This window comes from Doryrhamphus excisus, chromosome 23, assembly GCF_030265055.1.
Source record: "Doryrhamphus excisus isolate RoL2022-K1 chromosome 23, RoL_Dexc_1.0, whole genome shotgun sequence".
In the NCBI taxonomy this organism is placed as follows: domain Eukaryota; kingdom Metazoa; phylum Chordata; class Actinopteri; order Syngnathiformes; family Syngnathidae; genus Doryrhamphus; species Doryrhamphus excisus.
Window position 1 is genome coordinate 4,612,957 of NC_080488.1, and position 16,624 is coordinate 4,629,580.

At 38.1% G+C, this 16,624-nt stretch overlaps 2 protein-coding genes across 5 annotated transcripts; one reads left to right on the forward strand and one right to left on the reverse strand.

Moving 5' to 3' along the window:
* Positions 1–1,200: 1,200 nt before the first annotated feature.
* dnd1 (DND microRNA-mediated repression inhibitor 1) lies at positions 1,201–5,595 on the forward strand. Of its 2 annotated transcripts, none has more exons than XM_058063434.1 (5): positions 1,201–1,331; positions 2,894–2,999; positions 3,163–3,488; positions 4,711–4,843; positions 5,067–5,595. In XM_058063434.1, the coding sequence occupies exons 1-5, from the start codon at positions 1,206–1,208 to the stop codon at positions 5,582–5,584; spliced, it is 1,209 nt and encodes a 402-aa protein (XP_057919417.1). In that variant the 5' UTR covers positions 1,201–1,205; the 3' UTR covers positions 5,585–5,595. The 2 variants fall into 2 exon arrangements, with proteins under 2 accessions (XP_057919417.1, XP_057919418.1); XM_058063435.1 differs by having other exon boundaries at positions 1,210–1,303.
* A 2,776-nt stretch (positions 5,596–8,371) lies between these two features.
* Positions 8,372–16,481, reverse strand: hars (histidyl-tRNA synthetase). 3 transcript variants are annotated; one of them, XM_058063534.1, is made up of 14 exons: positions 16,290–16,447; positions 15,586–15,932; positions 15,423–15,512; positions 15,130–15,249; positions 14,949–15,044; positions 13,711–13,836; positions 13,195–13,302; positions 11,648–11,746; positions 11,467–11,560; positions 9,674–9,801; positions 9,343–9,603; positions 9,157–9,273; positions 8,930–9,076; positions 8,372–8,860 (listed from the first exon to the last, which is right to left on the reverse strand). In XM_058063534.1, exons 2-14 carry the CDS (start codon positions 15,679–15,681, stop codon positions 8,777–8,779), a joined length of 1,566 nt encoding a protein of 521 aa, XP_057919517.1. In that variant the 5' UTR covers positions 15,682–15,932; positions 16,290–16,447; the 3' UTR covers positions 8,372–8,776. The 3 variants fall into 3 exon arrangements, with proteins under 3 accessions (XP_057919517.1, XP_057919518.1, XP_057919519.1); XM_058063535.1 differs by having other exon boundaries at positions 15,586–15,833; positions 16,290–16,445; XM_058063536.1 differs by lacking the exon at positions 15,586–15,932 and having other exon boundaries at positions 8,376–8,860; positions 16,290–16,481.
* Positions 16,482–16,624: the final 143 nt, after the last annotated feature.

The following is a 16,624-nucleotide window of genomic DNA, read 5'->3' on the forward strand; positions in this document are numbered from 1 at the left end:
ATAACATTTTGCAATCGAATTCTCAGAAAACTTTATATGTTGGTTTGTTTCCAACTAATTAAACTTTTTCTTTAAAATTTTCTTCTTGTAATTATGACTTTTTTCTTGTAACATAACATTTTGCAATCTAATTCTCAGAAAACTTTATATGTTGGTTTGTTTCCCATAGCACTACAGCTAAAATGACTTTTTTCTTCCATATATTTTGACTTTATTCTTGTTTAAATTATTGCTGATTTTTCTATTTTGCGGTTACTGTGTTTTGTTTTTTTTTTCGTTTGTTTTCTTGTTAAATTATATTTGTAGAATGTGCCATGGCCAATAAAAAAAAAGCCAAGCCGCACTTTGGACACCCCTGATATAAAGTATGTAGAGTCAATGTGTGCAGGTCGTATATTGACATTGGTGCTGCATCGCTACCGTTTCATTTGAACTGATCCATGTTGACCACTGATCAATATTGGCTTTGCAGACACTGACTGAAATGAACATGTTTGTTCGCCTTGCTACAGAGCACACACACACACACACACACACACACACACACGTGTGATGGTCCTGATAGTAGCATAGCAGCATCACTCACCACAGCCTAAAGCATCATCACAACAGATGTTTGATAAAAACACAAGCAATATGTTTCATACATGCTTGTATGTTTTACAAATATGACAGAAAAAAGCCAAAGAACAAGAACTCTACTTTATTTCTGTCAATGTGACTGATAACCAAAGCAAAATTGAGTGGAATTAATCGTTTATTTATTATCCATTGAACAAATCAACATCTCAATCGCTATACAACAACCACATGGCTCTAAAAACGGAAGTGAAACCTTCCTCCTACTGAGGCACAAAGTCAACACCACAGTAGGTCCCCCCCAAATCAGTACCCGATGCTAATTTGCACCTGTGCTTTTGTTTTTTCGGTTACTGTCGTTCAATTCAAAGAACCGACTCTTAGAGCCGATTCGTTCGTCACCATCATTAATCTGTACAACACTGACACCTATCGGTTGGATATCATTACAGTACAGAATGTTTTGTTTTCATATTTGGTTGTTGAACATTGAAATATTTATCACTTATTAAAAAAATAACAATTTAATCTTCATCATTGTCTGCGACTTAGGATCGAGTTCATTATTTACAGCAACTGTACACAAATCGTTCTAAATACACCACGACATTTCGTCACCACTAAAGATGGCGGCCAAACCCGCCCATCGTCGTAAGTGTGGAAGTAGTCTGTCTTGCTGCTCTGCAGCGTCTTCGATAACTACTCAATGCTTGACGGACGAAAGGTGTGTGGAAAAGATGGAAAATAAAAGGGTAATATTTAGAAACGTATTATTTTGTGTTTAATTGTGTCATTTGATTGGAATACATAGTTACTTTACGCCGCGATTTGGTGTCGTTTGGGAAATTGTTTGGGTGTACTCTTCGAAGTAACACTCGCGTACTTGTTGCTCACTGTCGTGGATATAAATAATATAATTGTCTTGCTTTTAAACGTGGTAGCAATGAATGACAAATTATTATGAATTCATTGTTTTTTGTTCTTTTCTCATTCTGACTTTCTACGCTGAAAAGGATGAATTGTATTGAATTGGGTGAAGGATTTCAAATTGTGCTTGCTACAATTAATTCAACTAATTAAGACAACTAATTAACCACTTGTAAACTGAACCAAAAACACGGGCATTACAGATTTTTGAGGATCTGTGATGCCTTTCATGTCTGCATAGGATGTCATTCAATTAGAAAAGTTGGCATGATTGGAATTTTGATTTAATTAACAGTATTTTATTTACTCTAACGAAAGTACACAAAAAATTGAGACATTACCTTACATTGCATTACCTTAACACTGCAGGAAGTCAGTCATAGTTTTCCATGTGGAAATGGTATGTTTAGAAAAGATAAATTCCAGGTTAAGGGGCGGCACGGCGGTCAAGCAGACCTCACAGCTAGGAAACCAGGGTTCAATTCCACCCTCGGCCATCTCTGTGTGGAGTTTGCATGTTCTCCCCGTGCATGCGTGGGTTTTCTCCGGGTACTCCGTTTTTTTCCCACATTCCAAAAAAACATGCTAGGTTAATTAGCGACTCCAAATTGTCCATAGGTATGAATGTGAGTGTGAATGGTTGTTTGTCTATATGTGCCCTGTGATTGGCTGGCCACCAGTCCAGGGTGTACCCCGCCTCTCGTCCAAAGACAGCTGGGATAGGCTCCAGCACCCCCCCCCCCCCACGACCCTCGTGAGGATAAGCGGTAGAAAATGAATGAATGAATGAGTTCTCCTATTTTGTGTGGAAGTGGTAACTTTTTGGCTTCTTATTTTGTCTTTCCCCACCCTCAGCCATCTCTGTGTGGAGTTTGCATGTTCTCCCCGTGCATGCGTGGGTTTTTTTCCGGGTACTCCGGTTTCCTCCCACATTCCAAAAAAAACATGCTAGGTTAATTAGCGACTCTAAATTGTCCATAGGTATGAATGTGAGTGTGAATGGTTGTTTGTCTATATGTGCCATGTGATTGGCCCTGTACCCCGGCTCTCGCCCGAAGACAGCTGGGATAGGCTCCAGCAACCCCCGCGACCCTCGTGAGGAAAAGCGGTAGAAAATGAATGAATGAAATTCCAGGTTAAGCTTGTTAAGTCGCTTTCATATTTAGAACATAGAAAACCGGTTTATGACTTTCTAAATATGTTTTTTTTTAACATTAGAGCCCTCTAGACATGAATTAACACCCCTATAGTCATCTTTACATTGATATACTACATTAAATTGTTACAAAAATTACCACTTCCACACAAAAAGAGAGTTTTTGGATTGTTTCTTTTCAGTAAGCAGGATTATGAAAGCCTATGTTGAAAATCTTGTGTTCTGTTTCAGGTGATGAAATATGAGCGCATGCAAGCGTTGCAAAAGTGGCTAAAAACAAGCAACACGAAGCTCACTCAATTTAACGGCCAGCGAAAGTATGGAGGACCACCTGAGGGTGAGAATGCTGCTTGAGTAGAACCCATGATTCCCATCACTTATTGAACTCCATTGCTGGATGGAAGGACCTCATGGAGTCCACATATTAGTGGTCTTCTGGAGGTCTGAGTGCTTTTCATCTTAACCGCTATTGGACCAACTTTTCTGTGTCGCCATGATAGGATGGAACGGTCCTACACCAGGATCCAACTGTGAGGTGTTCATCAACCACATCCCAGTGGACACCTACGAGGACATTCTGATCCCACTATTCAGTGCCGTGGGACCATTGTGGGAGTTTCGCCTCATGATGAACTTCAGCGGGTACAGCCGTGGATTTGCCTATGCCAAATATGGCACCGCGTGTTTAGCGAAACATGCTATACAGCAGCTACACGGTTATATGCTGGAACCCGGCGTGCATATTAGTGTCTGCCGCAGCACCGAGAAGAGGAACCTCTGCATCACAAATCTGCCGCCGACCACCAAGCCGGATAAGCTTCTTCAGGTATGTGTGTCATGTCTTCCGGAGAGCCAGATAGAACACCAAGACAGAGCAAAATAGAGTCAAGAGGTCAGCAGACCATGATTTGAAGAACCACTTCATTTCAGACGAGATACAAAGTCAGGCAAAATGAGCTGACACATTTATAGGTGTCTTCGGGCGAGAGGCGGGGTACACCCTGGACTGGTCGCCAGCCAATCACAGTTTGGCACATATAGACAAACAACCATTCACACTCACATTCATACCTAAGGACAATTTGGAGTCGCTAATTAACCTAGCATGTTTTTGGAATGTGGACGGGGAGAACACGCAAACTCCACACAGAGATGGCCGAGGGTGGAATTGAACCCTGGTCTCCTAGCTGTGAGGTCTGCGCGCTAACCACTTGAACACCGTGCCGCCCATTTATAGGTTAAAAAAAGGCAAATAAAGTAAAAAAAAGTGTTTAATTTTCAAAAAAGTACATATAATGCTGTTTCATTTTGCTTTCAATGCAGATCCAGTAGCTCTGAAGTTGGAATGGAATGGAATGGAATGGAATGGAATGGAATGGCCTTTATTGTCATTATACAAGATGTACAACGAGATTGGAGAGCTTCTCCTTTCAGTGCAGTAGTCAAGTTTAAAAAAAAAAAAGTATATAAAAGTAAAGTAAAAAACACAATTTAACAAGATATCCAAAATATACACATAGTATTGCACAGGAGCATATGCAGGAGCAGATATATTAAATTTATTTTTTTTATTTTTTTTTGGAATGGACTGAATGACACAACGAGACGAGAAATTTATTTTTTTGTTTTGTTTTTTTGTTTGTTTTTTTTTTGTTTTTTTTGTTTTTGTTTTTTTTTTTTGGGGTGGGGGTTGTTTTTTTTGTTGGTAACCCATAACAAGATGGTGTTTCCAGCTGGTTCAGGATCATGTCTACCAAGATTTGAGTGCACACGGAACGCTTGTACAGATTTGTTTGTTTTGATAAACGTTTCCACAATAAAAGCGCCATGCTCACCGGTCCAATTCATGGCAGCAACTGAAAAAGAAACGAAAAACAATTGCATTGTAAAGAAACAAAGCAAAATTGCATTATATTATATGATTATCTTTACTTTATTTGCCTTTTATTTAACCTACAAATATGTCTTATCTTGAATCCCAGTTCTACCCTTCAGCACTTCTTCCCATTTGTCTCCCTTTTGTATGAAATATTGATCATATTTCTCAGGTGTTGTGCGGGATGACGGATGGGGTGGAGAGACTTTCTCTGAAGACCGGCCCAGGAATTGAAGGTGTGTCAGCTCAAGTTGTCTTCTCATCTCATCATACTGCGTCAATGGCAAAGAGGATGCTAGTAGAAGGTGAGTCAACGTGAATCACAGGCCAAAAGTGTGCTTCCAACTCCATTAATAAGGCAAGAAATTCCACTAAGTAATGCCGAGAAGGCACGTCTGTGAAGTGAAAACCATTTCAGATGCAGGTCTGCTTGAGAGAATACCAAGCGTTTGCCATTTTGAGGAATCTATATAAATATTAGACATTTATTTTGAAGGTTCCTGTCCATAACTTGTGCTCATGTTGTAGCGTTCCAGAAGCAGTACGGCTTAAACATCTCCATCAAGTGGATGTTTATGATCAAACCACACATGGATGACTTGCACGCTTCCGAAAAGAACACAAGTCCTATGGCGTCGCCCCTGAAGCTTCCATGCCACACCGTGAACCCTCCGCACATCTTGGCCCCGCCTCCTCCTCGCCTGAAATACCCTCTGTGTGTTCCCCCTGATTTCTGCAAAGCAGTGGGAGGACCCATTGCTTCAAAAAACGATGCGTCCGTCATGCAGTTGTCCGCAGCAAACGTGCTTCAGAAAATGTGCGCAGCCATCGGCGTTGGCCCACCGCATTTTGATTTTTATTGGAGCCACGTGGCGCCCAACGGATGTATCGGCGTCACCTACAAAGCGCGTGTCCCCGGTGTAGCCACTGTCTTCAGAGGTCATTTCACGGTCTTACCAGGTCCCACGACCACTACCACACTACTGGAGAGAGCTCAGGAGGCTGCGGCGCAGCAAGTCTTGAACAGCATGCAGTTGTCTTACTGAAAACATTTTTTTTTAAAAAACATCTTTTGTGTGGTTTGTGCATGCTTTTAAGGATTGTTCTAGAGTGTGTTTTCACTTGTTTGTTATTGTTTCTTCTGTTGTTGATTATTGTTCCTTTAAAAAAGGCTGAAAAGATGCTTTGGTGTTGTCTTTGTATCAAAAATATATATATTTAAAGTATATGTGACGTCACATCCGGTTGTTGTAGTCACCAGCTCAAAGACACGGAGGGAAAGGGAGGCAAAATAGGCGTACTGGACTCGAACAGGTCTTTATCCAAATCCTGTATGATGACCCTCAACCTTAACTGAATGGATGATAGTGTCCACAACGCTCAGTGGGTGCGACGTTCAAATCCCTCTTCGGAAAAAGTGTCAACCCACATCCTCCATTTTGAGGACGGTGCCTTTAGAGCAGTGATTTTCATCAACTGTGCCGCGGCACACTAGTGTACCGTGAGGAATTATTCAATATCACTTTTTTAATTAACATGTATTAATAATTTTCTGCAAATATTATGTTATTATCGCGTGTTATTGGTGTAAAGACTGGCAGAGCAATGTAATATTCGTCCGTGTGGCAACACGTAGCTGATTGCCTCGTTCCTCCTAATAGACTTAGTGATGCACGTGAGAGGTAGTGGTGACATTTTGTTCAAAAAAGGTTGAAAAACACTGCTTTAGAGAACCAAGAGAGTCAATTTTCGGGTCGTCAGTGTGGTCACACACACTCCCCCAAAAAATTACAGTATCTCTGCATCCTTTATAAACCTTATCTTTTGCCCTACACGGACTTTATCACTTAATTACTCTCAATTAGCTGAATGAGAACCGCAGCATTCAAACAGTTGTGTTTGGGGACCCCTGGTGGACGCGAGGTGCTATACCACCACTTAGGTCACTCCAATAACATGGTTGATAAATAATTCATACTGTATTAAAATAGTTATTAGTAAATATAATGTAGTTAAAGAAAATACATCACTACAGTTCAAAGTAGCAGTAAAGAGGTTTTATTATTGTCATACATCTTAGGAAAACGGTCAACCCACATCCTCCATTTTGAGGACGGTGCCTTTAGACCCAAGCGAGTCAATTTTCGGGTCGTCAGTGTGGTCACACACACTCCCCCAAAAAATTACAGTATCTCTACATCCTTTATAAACCTCATCTTTTGCCCTACACGGACTTTATCACTTAATTACTCTCAATTAGCTGAATGAGAACCGCAGCATTCAAACAGTTGTGTTTGGGGACCCCTGGTGGACGCGAGGTGCTATACCACCACTTAGGTCACTCCAATAACATGGTTTATAAATAATTCATACTGTATTAAAATAGTTATTAGTAAATATAATGTAGTTAAAGAAAATACATCACTACAGTTCAAAGTAGCAGTAAAGAGGTTTTATTATTGTCATACATTTTTGTCTGGAAGGTCAAGGAGACAATAAATAAATAATGTATGGAATCAATTCTTTAATTTTTTTTTCTGCAATGTTTCCATTGATGTTCTTGACTTTAAAGCATTCAAACAGTTGTGTTTTGGGGGCCCCTAGTGGACGCGAGGTGCTATACCACTTAGGTCACTCCAATAACATGGTTGATAATTCATACTGTATTAAAATAGTTATTAGTAAATACAATACATCACTACAGTTCAAAGTAGCAGTAAAGAGGTTTTATTATTGTCATACACTTTTGTCTTGACAATAAATATACTGTATGGAATCAATTATTTACTTTTTTTTCTGCAATGTTTCCATTGATGTTCTTGTCTTTAAAGCATTCAAACAGTTGTGTTTTGGGGACCCCTAGTGGACGCGAGGTGCTATACCACCACTTAGGTCACTCCAATAACATGGTTTATAAATAATTCATACTGTATTAAAATAGTTATTAGTAAATATAATGTAGTTAAAGGAAATACATCACTACAGTTCAAAGTAGCAGTAAAGAGGTTTTATTATTGTCATACATTTTTGTCTTGACAATAAATATACTGTATGGAATCAATTATTTACTTTTTTTCTGCAATGTTTCCATTGATGTTCTTGTCTTTAAAGCATTCAAACAGTTGTGTTTGGGGACCCCTAGTGGACGCGAGGTGCTATACCACCACTTAGGTCACTCCAATAACATGGTTGATAATTCATACTGTATTAAAATAGTTATTAGTAAATATAATGTAGTTAAAGAAAATACATCACTACAGTTCAAAGTAGCAGTAAAGAGGTTTTATTATTGTCATACATTTTTGTCTTGACAATAAATATACTGTATGGAATCATTCATTCATTCATTTTCTACCGCTTTTTTCCTCACGAGGGTCGCGGGGGGTGCTGGAGCCTATCCCAGCTGTCTTCGGGCGAGAGGCGGGGTACACCCTGGACTGGTCGCCAGCCAATCACAGGGCACATATAGACAAACAACCATTCACACTCGCATTCATACCTATGGACAATTTGGAGTGGCCAATTAACCTAGCATGTTTTTGGAATGTGGGAGGAAACCGGAGTACCCGGAGAAAACCCACGCATGCACGGGGAGAACATGCAAACTCCACACAGAGATGGCCGAGGGCGGGGACCGAACCCTGGTCTCCTAGCTGTGAGGTCTGCGCACTAACCACCAGACCGCCGTGCCGCCCTGTATGGAATCAATTATTTACTTTTCTTTCTGCAATGTTTCCATTGATGTTCTTGTCTTTAAAGCATTCAAACAGTTGTGTTTTGGGGACCCCTAGTGGACGCGAGGTGCTATACCACCACTTAGGTCACTCCAATAACATGGTTTATAAATAATTCATACTGTATTAAAATAGTTATTAGTAAATATAATGTAGTTAAAGAAAATACATCACTACAGTTCAAAGTAGCAGTAAAGAGGTTTTATTATTGTCATACATTTTTGTCTTGACAATAAATATACTGTATGGAATCAATTATTTACTTTTTTTCTGCAATGTTTCCATTGATGTTCTTGTCTTTAAAGCATTCAAACAGTTGTGTTTGGGGACCCCTAGTGGACGCGAGGAGCTATACAACTTGTTTCCATTAATGTTCTTGTCTTTAAAGCATGACAAAACAATACACATGTACACTATTAAGTGTCTACATTAACATCACAATATGTAAGATATTCATATTTTCATGTTATGGCCAGACATAATTCTTCATTCTTCATGCAGCAGCTATTGTCTTTGTGGCGTAACTAGTTGGTCCTCAGAGGTTCTCCTCCTGATCTCATCGACAAGATCAGCTCTGGAGATATCAACCTGATGGAAACGAGTAAAATAATGTTATTTCTGATTTTTTAAAATATTGGAAACATGACTCAGCAGTACCTCCTCTCTGGTGGTGACGTCACGCAGCTTGACAACACCGTCTTTCAGCTCCTGTTCTCCAAGGATTGCCACCAGAGGGATGCCCGTCTCCTCACAGTGCTGCAGCTGACTCAGCAATTTGGGGTTCTTCTTGTACATCACCTCCGCCTGCACACACACACACAATAATAATACAATATTTCAGATTATGCAAATTATAAGAAATGTTGAGAAAAAAAAAAACTCACCTTGATTCCAGCGTTCCAAAGCTCAGTGACAAGTCTCAGCCTCTCGTCCAACAAGTTCTTCTGAGCAGACGCCACCATCACCTGCACCTCCGTCGTGCGAATCTTGGCCTCTGAAGCCTGGAAGAAAGATTATGAATGTGAGTAACTATCGGAACTAAAAAATGTCACATGTGATGAAGATCTCACCTCCGCTTTTTGCTCCATGATGGAGAAGATTCTCTCAATGCCGATGCTGACACCCACACAGGGTACTTTCTTTCCACTGGGGGCAAACATGCCCACCAGTCCGTCGTAGCGTCCTCCACCAGCGACGCTGCCCACGCTCACACCCTCATCGGCGGGGCAGCAGCCATTTTGTTCCTCGGTGGAGGCCTGAGACAGCACTGCCTCGTAAATGACTCCTGTGTAATAGTCCAGACCCCGAGCCAGACTCAGGTCAAACACCACCTGGAGACCACAAAATATGGTAAGATTACGCAACACTGAGTGTGTGTGTGTATGTGTGTGTGTTTCATACCTTGTCCGTAACCTGAAAAAGCTTCAAGTAGCTGAAGAGCAGTTTGATGTCTGACAGGCCTGCAGAAGCCTGCTTGCTCTGAGACATCTTCTCATCCTGAAGGAGGCGCTCTGCTAAGTCCATGCCACCTCCAAGATGAAAAAAAAAAAAAACATTAGCAAGCATGTACAGTAAACCTCGGATATATCGGACTAGGATATATCGGAAATTCGCTCACAACGGACAGATAAAAAAAGAACCGATTTTTCTGTAATGCATTTCCAATAAAAATTCATTGCATATATCGGATTTTTTATAACGGATTTCGCCTATTTCGGACAAAATCTCCAGTCCCGTTCCAATGCATTTCCATTAAATTTCCCTCGCATATATCGGATGGCCGCATCGTGGCGCTCCGATTCGCCGAATCGTGACAGGCCGCTATACGACGTCATTTGCAGCGTTTGCAGCGTTGCCTGCGCGTCCAGGTACATTGGAAACATAGTCAAGGAAGTGCCTTTTTATAACGGATAAAATCCGATTTACGCATATACCGGATATAAATCCGATATATGCGTAAAACGGACATTTTCCGGTATACGCATATAACGGATTTCACTTATATCGGACAAAACCAGTGGGAACAATTGAATCCGATATATCCGAGGTTTACTGTATATTTTCTTTTTTAATAAAACTGCACTTGTGAATAAAGTATAGAAGGGTTTAGATCAGGGGTGGGCAAACTACGGCCCGGGGGCCACATCCGGCCCGCCAAGTGTTTCAATATGGCCCGCCTGTTTTTTCCAAAGTATTTCATTTAAACTCAACACATAACCTGGCATCGTGGCTTGTGCCAACTTTTTGATGGTTGAGGTAGCTGCTTTATCAATTTCGTTATTTGATGTGGTCTGTTGTTTACAAAATACTCCTGGAAAAAGGAGCACAAGCACAATAATAATAATAATAATAATAATAATATTGTCAATAATGATAATAATACTACTATTATATTAATATTGTTGTAAATAATATTAATATAATAATGGTAGTAATATTATTATTATTAACAAAATAATAATAATAATATAATAACATTACTATAACTAATAATAATAATAATTCTAATAAAAATAACAATAATAATAATAATACATTTATAACACACTTTACATCAAATAAATGATTTCAAAGTGCACATATAGCAGATTGCATGACACTTTTACATGTAAAATATGTGTAAAAATATAGGTGTAAAAATTGACTGTTATGTGTAAAATACTACATAATCCCCCCCCGTCAATTTTGTTAAATTAATGCGGCCCGCGAGTCAAAAAGTTTGCCCACCCCTGGTTTAGATTCTGTTCCAGAGATGGCGCTAATGCACACGAAAGCTGCTTGCCAACCGCCAATAAACAACAGAAGAAGAAAAACACCACGAAGAAGACATTTCCATTTGAGCGGGTACAAGATACCTCAATCGGATTGGTTAAAGGAATATTCCATCCCTGTTCAATTCTTTCCGTTTGAGCAAATAAACCAAATGCAATTGGAATATTTGGGTCCATGTATACTATTGACATAATGGCTATTGACATAATATTTGCAAATGATGATTAATAAATGTTAATTATAAAAAGTGATATTGGATAATTCCTCAAGGTTTCTCAAGGTACACTAGTGTGCCGCGGCACAGTGGTTGAAAATCACTGATGTACTACTACACATACAGTACATGTACCAGAACCAACATTCCCAAGCATGTAAGATACAGTAAGTACATTCTTAGCCGGTGATAACGTTTGTATTCTCACCTTGCATGCTGACATATTCCCCAATCTGGTTAGCCGCTTCCTCTGAGAGGCCTTTTTCGTTCACCATCTCCCTCTTCACGTCTTCCCATGGGAGCTGGTACACCGCGACAGAAACAACAACAAAGCTCATACAGCTAATACTTTGCTCAATACTTTGCTTCTTACAAGTCGTTCTGCATACCTTGTCCAGTTTGTCCACTGTGGAACAAATGGTGCGAAACTTGTCGTCCGGAACGCCACACACGGCAAACATTCCATCCAGGATCCGTCTGTCATTGACCTGGAATGGGAGAGCAGATGGTAACGGAGATGGATGGCGCTCTTCTTCGGATGAAGCTGACCATTACCTGTCAATAAAATGCTATACACTCAAAAAAATAAATGTTTTCAGCCTCAAAAAAAAAAAAAAAAAATCAACGCAACAATTTCCATTAGTCTTTCTTAGTTATGACAACTTAATTAGAAATTGCTTTGAACCAACAAACAATATTGCATTGCATAAATTAGCTTTTCCTCTTCACTCAAAGTTTATTTTAAGTAATGCTTACTGAATAATTGTTGTCATAAGGACAAGTTTTTAAGTTCGTAACTCAAAAAAATATGTTAAGTCAAATGATTTAATCATTTTTATTTATATTTATAGTTTAATTTGTTGTCTACTTAATTATAATAACAATGCACACAACTTTTTAAGTAGCAGTAACTTTATATATATACTATATATGTGTATATATTATGTTACCAAGCTAATTTTATGAAGTCATGGCAACCTGAATTTTGTTTTAAGCTTACCAACAATAAAATTTGAGTGTATATGACATTCTAAATTAAGTTCATGTAATAGCCAACATTATTATTATTTGAACATAACTTAAAAAATAAAGTCAGCAACTTAGAAAGTACAAATTAGCTTTTCCTCTTCACTCAAAGCTTATTTTAAGTAATGCTTACCGAATAATTATTTTTAAATAAAAAAAGAAGAATAAGAATAATAAAGTTTTTTAAGTTCGTAACTCAAAAAAATATGTTAAGTCAAATGACTTAATCATTTTATTTAATTTGTTGTCTACTTAATTATAATAATGCACACAGCTTTTTAAGTAGCAGTAACTTAATATATATATATATAAAATTTGCTAAATAAAATAAATAAATAAAATTGGAGTGTATATGACATTCTAAATTAAGTTCATGTAATAGCCAACATTATTATTATTTGAACATAACTTAAAAAATAAAGTTAGCAACTTAGAAAGTTTATCGAAATCAATTCATTCATTTTCTACCGCTTTTTCCTCACGAGGGTCATGGGGGGTGCTGGAGCCTATCCCAGCTGTCTTCGGGCGAGAGGCGGGGTACACCCTGGACTGGTCACCAGCCAATCACAGGGCACATATAGACAAACAACCATTCACACTCACATTCATACCTATGGACAATTTGGAGTCGCTAATTAACCTAGCATGTTTTTGGAATGTGGGAGGAAACCGGAGTACCCGGAGAAAACCCACGCATGCACGGGGAGAACATGCAAACTCCACACAGAGATGGCCGAGGGTGGAATTGAACCCTGGTTTCCTAGCTGTGAGGTCTGCGCGCTAACCACTCGACCGCCGTGCCGCCCCCATCTAACTCAATGAATTACATAATTACATTTTTTACATTGTATTTATGTATTAAATCAAGTGGTGTCAACAGATACTCTGAAGTACTTTTTAGAGTGTATACCTTGATGCGAAAGTCGCCGAGGTCCAGCTGGCTGAGGATTTCGTGAACAATCCTCAAGCACTCGGCATCCGGAACCATGCTGTCGTACTGCCCTGCAATGTCAAAATCCTGCAAGAAACAATCATTCATTAACGCCAGGGAAACACTGCAATTTAATATTACTAATATTGATTATGATGCGCCAATATATGTATGTATTTATGCTATTATACACATTCATGTCACACCGCCTTGTTATGATTAGGTCCAAAACAAGTCCTCCACATGCTTATCACCTGAGTCAAATAACCTTGACTATCAGTTTAAAATGACCAGTACTGAAAAATAGCTGAGCTGGGATTAATCAGGTAACTCATATTCCATCATGATTAATCAGCAAGTGATGTTTTACAACTCACTATGACAAGTCAAAGCTAACAATTACAGTATACAGTACTGATGACTGGTGTGGAGGTTTCATCACATCAACTGGAAACGCTATTTGTTCAGCATTCCATTGAAGAAGTCGGGACTCACACACTGGTAAAACTCTCGATAGCGTCCGCGTGTCATAGCGGGATTGTCACGGCGGTAGACCTTCGCAATGTGATAGCGTTTGATGTTGCTGATCTTGTTCATCGCCAGGTAGCGAGCGAATGGGACCTGAAAAAGGAGGGAATTAAGGCCAACATGTCTTTTCATTTGTTTGGCTTCCTGTGTTATTATTATTATTATTATTATGATTATGTTGTTATTATTGTGCCTTTTGTGAGATAATTTAAACCTACAATGGATCAATTTTATGGCAAAAAAAATCTGGTCATTGTCTCACTGAACACTGACATCTTGTGGCCGACGTAGAGGACTGCATTCACATCTTCATTCTTGCAGGCTTTCTTCTGCCTTGTTTCATTATTATTTTTATTATATTTTTTTATTATATTATATTAAATTAAATTAAATTATATTAAATTAAATTATATTAAATTAAATTATATTAAATTATATTATATTATATATTTATTTATTATATTATTATCAGTTCATAAACAGGTTTTATGCCTGAAAATGGCCCAGCTGCCCTGGTGTAGTCTTTCTTCTGCCTTGTTTTATTATTATTTTTATTATATTAAATTATATATTTTATTTTATTATATTAAATTATATTATATTAAATTATATTATATTATAATAAATTAAATTATATTAAATTAAATTATATTAAATTATATTAAATTAAATCAAATTATATTAAATTAAATTATATTAAATTATATTAAATTAAATTATATTAAATTATATTAAATTATATTAAATTATATATTTATTTATTATATTATTATCAGTTCATAAACAGGTTTTATGCCTGAAAATGGCCCAGCTGCCCTGGTGTAGTCTTTCTTCTGCCTTGTTTTATTATTATTTTTATTATATTCTTTTATATATTTTATTTTATTATATTAAATTATATTATATTAAATTATATTATATTATATTCAATTATAATAAATTAAATTATATTAAATTATATTAAATTAAATCAAATTATATTAAATTATATTAAATTAAATTAAATTAAATTAAATTAAATTAAATTAAATTAAATTATAATTTAATTTAATTTAATTTAATTTAATATATTAAATTCAATTACATTACATTACATTACATTACATTACATTACATTATCAGTTCATAAACAGGTTTTATGCCTGAAAATGGCCCAGCTGCCCTGGTGTAGTCTGACGCAAACATGGCCGCCAACAGAAGGATACGGTGAGGTCATATCTGAGGGACAACAGCTCTCCTCCTTGGTCTTTCAGGTCGTAGATGAGCTTGGAGTCTTCTCCGTACTTCCCTGTAAGGGTCTCCTGCAAACCAGTAAGGAGAAATCAGCCCAAGTTTCCAAAATGAGTATAATTTGTGTGATTTATTCATATTGGGTTTTTTTTTTACCTTTAATTCAAAAACAGGAGTGTCGATGGTTTCAGCGCCGTGACGTTTGAAGCAGCTGATGATGATGTTGAAAACTTTTTCTCTTATTGCCATCTGCTTCGGGTTGTAGTCTCTCGTTCCCTAAAGTATTCATACTTCAGCTTGATATCGAAACATGTTTACATGTCTTCATGTGTGTGCTGTACAACGCAATACAGTAGACAGTGGAGTGGGGATACAATTAATACAAGTAGGCTCTGTATCTGATATGGGTTAGGAAGTCAATACTCTAATATCACTGTGTGCACCGTCACCTTTGCCGTCTTCAGGACAAACTGGTTTTTCCCATCGTCACCTCCCAACTGTGCCTTCAATTCCAGAAGTTTGGCCACTTCTTGATCAATCTGTGATGGAAAAAACAGTGTCGGATTGACAGTGATGTCAAAATGGCATCATATCAGAAACACATTGGCTTACCTGTGCAACAGTAATTCCCATCAAAGAACGGCAACATCGCACAAAGTTTGAGCGTGGGAAGCCCAGCATATCACAGCAGGTACGAACAGCGAACATGGCCGATGGTTTGGAGTTGTCATCCAATGGGAATGTCAGTCAGTCAGCGGCCAGTTTTAAAGAGGCGACAAGTATATTCCACAAAATAATAATGTGATGGCGGTGAAGGTCAGGCAGGAAGAACAGGAGAAAAGTGGTAAGCAACCCTAACACTTGGGTGGCGGTGTATGATGCATCAGCATCATCATCATCATCATCACAGTTGAGGAGGACAGAACATAAGATGTACCAAGTCAATCAAAGCATCCAGCCTAGTGCACACACACATACATAATACTGCAATAAGCTTGTATTAAACATTGACTGTACAGTATCTGGTTGTTCTTCATCTATGATTATATAAAACTAATATGTTCATCTGAAAATTATTAATTAAATAACAATTATATGTGAATATTTAATGTGAATGTATTGTATACAGTATTTCCCATTTAACCGCAGTGTCAAGCTATTGCGTCATCGTCCACATTAACTTCATGTCTCACACACAATGTGGACATGATTTTTTATGAATAAAATCAATAACTTATATGTACATGTGTATTAATAATACACCGATTAAGAATGTTACACTAAAAAAAAGAACATATGAATGAAAGATGGCTGACCTGCTCTTTGCTCGCCTTCTCAGACTTCAACTTCCGAACTAATTCTCCTTGGCTTTTAATGGCATCTTGAATGCGTGCTTTGCCTTCCATTGCTGATCAAATGGCCACAAACATGCGCTACGTTTGCTAACTTGTGCCGTAAAAAGCGGAAACGGAAGTGGAATCGCTTGTTCTTCTTCTTCTTCTTTTGGATGCTCGGCGTGCGGCACTTGACTTCATGGGTACATTACCGCTACCTACCGGGTTGTGGTAGAGTAGTTTGGATTCGGGTGGAAAAAAGAAGCTATTTCGTCTTGACAGACCAATGGAAATCTAGACGTAAACAGATCTGTAAC

Excerpts from the sequence above, each read along its gene's own strand:
- dnd1 (XM_058063434.1), top strand. The coding sequence starts at position 1,206 with ATGGCGGCCAAACCCGCCCATCGTCGTAAGTGTGGAAGTAGTCTGTCT. Across the intron at positions 3,000-3,162 it reads GTATGGAGGACCACCTGAGG|GATGGAACGGTCCTACACCA; the intron begins GTGAGAATGCTG and ends TCGCCATGATAG. Across the intron at positions 4,844-5,066 it reads AAAGAGGATGCTAGTAGAAG|CGTTCCAGAAGCAGTACGGC; the intron begins GTGAGTCAACGT and ends CTCATGTTGTAG.
- hars (XM_058063534.1), bottom strand. The coding sequence starts at position 15,681 with ATGTTCGCTGTTCGTACCTGCTGTGATATGCTGGGCTTCCCACGCTCA. Across the intron at positions 15,250-15,422 it reads TTGTCCTGAAGACGGCAAAG|GGAACGAGAGACTACAACCC; the intron begins GTGACGGTGCAC and ends TGAATACTTTAG. Across the intron at positions 13,837-14,948 it reads CCCTCAGATATGACCTCACC|GTCCCATTCGCTCGCTACCT; the intron begins GTATCCTTCTGT and ends CTCCTTTTTCAG.